This window comes from Montipora capricornis, chromosome 10 (assembly GCF_036669925.1).
Source record: "Montipora capricornis isolate CH-2021 chromosome 10, ASM3666992v2, whole genome shotgun sequence".
Classification (NCBI taxonomy): Eukaryota; Metazoa; Cnidaria; class Anthozoa; order Scleractinia; family Acroporidae; genus Montipora; species Montipora capricornis.
The window spans coordinates 38,436,868-38,442,032 of record NC_090892.1 but is presented as its reverse complement, the minus strand read 5'-3'; the positions used below and the strand labels follow the sequence as shown (position 1 = coordinate 38,442,032).

The window sequence follows — 5,165 nt, the reverse complement described above, 5'->3', positions numbered from 1 at the left end:
CGTACGTGAACTACCAAATGTATTCCAAATAAATAAGCAAACTTATGTCAATTTATGTGACTTGAATTTCGCTTTATTGGGGTTATAAAGGAACCTAATTACTTTTTAAACCATCATTTCGAGCAATCGGAAAATGTACATTTCTTTCCCAAGGAAAAATATTTTAAAACTCTAAATAAAAGACACCGGCTTTTGGCCAAAATTTGCCTGTTACAGGCATTTTGAATGAGTAATGCTCCATGCATCTTTAGAAAATAGGCTCAAACTGGCGATATGAGTTCACTGAAATTGAAATACGTAGGGGTTGAGCTTTGTTTTAAATTTTTTCTATCTAAAATTCACAATAGTAATGGCATTGAGAAATCAACTTGAGATTCCTTGCGGGTGACTTTTCACATCCGAACAAACTACATTAAGGTAAAACAATTGTTCGGCGTCTCCCAGCAAGCTAATCCGGAGCAACAAACACGTGTGCAGTACGCTGTTTACTAGAACGCCTGCGGATTGAAGAAAAAAATGGCAAAATACATCGCGCGTGAGCTGAAAAGTAATAAGCACGTTTTGAACCGATAGGATGAGAGGGTTAATGTAGTGTTCGAACTCAGAATTATTAAATTTAACTTGGACCCATTCCATAACTAACTGGTGAAGAAAACAAGAAGCTATTAGAAGGAACTTAGAGCAAGTGTAAAATGGTGAGGCTAACCAGATATGCAAGTCGTGGAGAGTGTTCAAATGAAAATGTTAATTTCAGTGAAATCTCTAATGAACCAGCACTGAAACGGAAGATTTAGTCCGGGGTCAAAGTAAAATTGTGCTGTTTGGTTTCCATTATTGATTAAAAAATGGCTCATATGACTGTTGACCGATCATCTTTTGAGCTGCTCAGTTTTTGCTTAAGTATGCCCCGAGGCATATACTTCAGATAGAAAAGCTACAAGTTTTTAAATCGTATAAATTACGGCACACCCTGTTCTTAATCTGCGAACCAAAACAAGGTTTACCTTTAAAAGCCTGTTCAATTATTCTTTATGAGGCATACGATAAAAGGTAATACAGAATAGTACATTATAGTTTTTGACAGGATTCTAAATGGGAATTATCTCTTAAGAGATAATTCTTAAAACATTTTTTTGTGAATAGAGATATTCTTAAGCGACGGCCGAAGATCGGATTTTTCTCCTTTTGGATCTGCAGGAAAAAAATATTATAGATAGGAGAAAGGAACCAAGCAGGAAAAAGCAATAAGATCAACAGACAAAACAAGAGATTAAAAAGTTTCCAATTTTAATCTTATCACATAACAACTAAAATTACATATTCTTTACAAACCGAAGTAAAAGTCATTCGCAGCCTCGCAGTAAACTGATCAGAATGGAGAGCTCTTAATACTTCTATTACGGCATAATGCGTCAAAGCAATTAAACTGTCCATAGCTCTCACTAGGTTTGTCTACTTCAGAAACCAAACTTGGACATTAATAGAAAAAGTTTCATAGATAAGCAAAATCAAACGTGAACGTAGCTATGTCTATCGCAAATAAGTTACACAGATAACCAAAACAAAATTCACTTGTAATTATCATATGTTATAATAATTCCCGTTTCAAAAGTGTACGTCTTAATACGCAATAAAGTCAAAACTCGAAGATTAGGCCTTTTTTGTGGAAATATATATACACTTGAAAGTCCTACATTAAATTCAGCTTGTGTTGCAGCCTCGCAAAAGTATATGCATTGAACACATGCCGTGCACTTAGAAGGCCGCGGGTTGTTTTGCATCTAACTAAATTAACGAAAGGAAATAATTTCTGGGAAGTCTTCTCTATCTCGGTTACCAAATTAATAATAATAATAACGATATATTCAGGATTTTTACAAATCAGGCACTTAAATATGTTAAAGAAAGGCCCTTATTTTCGGCAGGGATTTTTTTCTATTCTTTCTAGAAAGAACTTTCTCTCTTTGAATTCATTCACCTTTGAAGTCTCCGCACAAAAAAAAAAATAAAATAGCGACTTAAGTCTTTAACCTTAACTGCTAACAGACTCGACCCTCCGAGCTTTTCTCAAGGGCAGATGCAGTAACCTATATATTTATACAAAATTTCTAATCAAAAAGTCACAGACTCTGTAGGCAAAGTAGGTCAAAATGAAGCGGCTGTTGCCTTGCTGTCAAAATGTTTGGAATTACTTTGCTTTTTCAGTACTCTCAGGCTGCTCTTCTCGGATTATCTATGACAGTTAAGTCAAGATCTCAGCGTCGATTAGCTGGCGTTCTTTGCCCTGATTTCGCAACAGTCCCAGAAGGTCGCACGTTTATTTCCTCATAACTAACTACAACCCTTGCCTCGGCCATTCATGCTGAACCAAGTTTTTCGTCCGCTGTCTCCCACAGTTTGAACTTTCGCTCGAGTTGCACTGAAAGCTGTCTGCTCAGTCACCGAGAACTCGACGTCGGCCGTACTCCGTGGAGCCTGACTTCTGCAGAGCATCCGGCTGAAGGCCATTCGGAACTCTTGGTTGAACACCGTATAAATCACGGGATTTAGCGAGCTGTTCATCACCGGCAGAACGAATACAAATATGATCCTGACAGCAAGAGAAAGATCTTTGTTCGTAACAAACGGTGTAAAGCACTGCTCACACCACAAGCTTAATACCATGAGAATAAAACTCGGCAACCAACACACAATAAATACTCCTATAACAACAGCAATAGTTTTGGTCGCTTTCAGTTCGCGCAAAATATGTTTCTTCCCCTTGTTAGGATCCAGCAACGCCACCGCTTTCGCCTGCGTAAACGCTACCCGGAAAACGCAGGAATAAGTTACGATGACTATTAGAAGAGGAAGGAAAAATGCCACAGCCATAGCTGAGGTGTAATACACCTTGTCATTCTTGCCGCATTTTCTCTCGTTCGTTTGCTTATTGAAGTCAACGAAGATATGCTCGCTGGTGGAATTAGGATCCCTTGTCCAATCGACCAAGCTAAGAACGCCCCACAGCATGGCATATAACCAAACAAACGCGATGAGCGAGAAGCCAACTCGTTTGGTCATTCTGTTTTGGTATTCAAAAGGTTTGGTGATGGCTAAAAAACGATCAATTGATATGACAACCAGATTGCAGATGGAAGCACAGCTAAACACAGTGTCCATGACTATCCAATAGGCGCAGGTTGTCACATCGTTGGGCGTCTTGTCGAAACACCAGTTGTTGTTATGAACGCTTTCGTCGATGCGGAGCGGTAGATGACCCAACGCAACGAGAAGATCGGAAACTGCCAGTGATATAATGAAGAAATTAGTCATTCGTCGCAAGCGATGAAATAGATAAACGGCGGTTATAACTAAAGCGTTTCCAAACAGTGTGGCTAACATGATCAGCACAAGAAAAACGCTGTTAAGTATAAACTCGGGCTTTGTCGCTTGTCGACAAACGAAGTATTCATCTGGTGCCAATGTTGCGGTAGAGTTGTTAACCGCCATAAGTCTGATCTTTTCTCGAAATAGCCGCAGTGTAATCTCAAACGCGTTGCTTGTCTAGTCACGGCAAATCAACTGACAACCCTCTGGCGCGATGGCGGCTTTTTTATATGCTTTCTTGGCTTGTAATTATCACTCAAATAAGCTGGCAATTAAAAAGACGCAAATAGATAATAGAACATTATTGATTTGGGTCATATCAACGGCATGAATCCCGCAGGGCAAGGACTTGCGGATGGATTTAACAATAGGTATTAGGGACAGATGCTTAGCCAACCATAGCAACAGCACGCCTCCGACAAAATACCTGACCTCGATGATTACATTATAATGTTTGTCACTCAACTCGCCCCGCAACACGAGACAAGTGAATCTACACAACGACAGCCAAAGGTCGAAGACACGAAAATTAATTTAGCTTGTGCCAGAATTATAAAATCATCTAAAGTGTTTTAAGCCAAAGTGAGTTTTCGGAACATTTGACTGATCGAATTTCCATTGGAGGAAGTATAATTTGGAATGCCCACATTGAAAAATGTATATATTCGACAGTGATTCGAGGGTACCATTTCCTTTTCCCTAGTGATGGCCTCACAACGAAAGCGCTTACTCTTTTGCCCTCTGAGATATTCCTTTAGATAACCCTGAGGAAAGACTATATTCCCCGGTAAATTACAAAATTTCGCGCTAATTAGCAAAACAAACGCCGCTGACGAGAAACATTTGAAGATGTTATTCACAGGTTTTCCACAACTGAGAAATCCCCATCTTTCATCAGCAAACGTACTTATTTGTAAACGGTGGGAACCGAGCATCACTCTCCAGTAATGTCAAAAGTTCGATGAAACTGCACATCATATTTTGATCTAGTATCATGTAGTGAACGTGGTGGGAATTTAAGATTTCGGATCTCTTGGATGGATCCACAGAAACGGTGGACGGCTTCGTGATTTGGGACTCCGGTAATGTGGCATCTTATCTGTAGCTTGTCTTTTCACAGTTTGTAATGCTTTTTTGTCCATTTTAGGGAGTGAAAACATCAGATAAGATTACGAAAGGCGAAAATTTGGCAAGAACCTCACAAGAACTATGGAGAGAACAACTCCCAAAGCTTGTCCGCTATTAACACTAAATTCGGTATTGGAGTGGTATTGGTGTGGATGTTTAGTTTGGCTCAAACATTTTCCATGTTATTCCAAGATATTAATTAGATACTCGAAGAGAAATTAATATTGCCCTGTCCAAACTGGAACAGAGCGAGTGGGCAAAAACAGACGAATAGAATCCATCGTTATACCCTCTTGAGAAAGAAGCATTTCTATTCCAGGAGCTCTCAGGGACCCAGCGGTCGATTCCGGAATGACCCATCGCACCCGAAGTAATAAATCTGTAAACTTGGATTTGAACGTGCGACGAATAACTAATCATCCCCTAAGACAACTTTCCTTGAGCTAATTAAGGAAACTGACAAGCTGGCATGAAAATACGATGGACTACGTCATTAGGCATATCAATCTCCGATCTATTAAACTATCCAGGGTCCATTACAAGCTCACTTTGCTGACAAACCCAAGAAAAATAAGTCTGTTGACAAACCCATTTCCCAAAGGTGGAAAAAAGATACAATGAACTTGAAGAGGAAGAAAGAAATCATCTTTTTTTTCTACATCTTTTAAAAT

At 39.3% G+C, this 5,165-nt stretch overlaps 1 protein-coding gene across 1 annotated transcript; it reads right to left on the bottom strand.

The window, feature by feature from the left end:
* Positions 1–1,270: 1,270 nt before the first annotated feature.
* Positions 1,271–4,862, bottom strand: LOC138018862 (D(1) dopamine receptor-like). Its single transcript, XM_068865543.1, has one exon. The coding sequence runs from the start codon at positions 3,487–3,489 to the stop codon at positions 2,332–2,334; it is 1,158 nt and encodes a 385-aa protein (XP_068721644.1). The 5' UTR covers positions 3,490–4,862; the 3' UTR covers positions 1,271–2,331.
* Between the last annotated feature and the right edge of the window lie 303 nt (positions 4,863–5,165).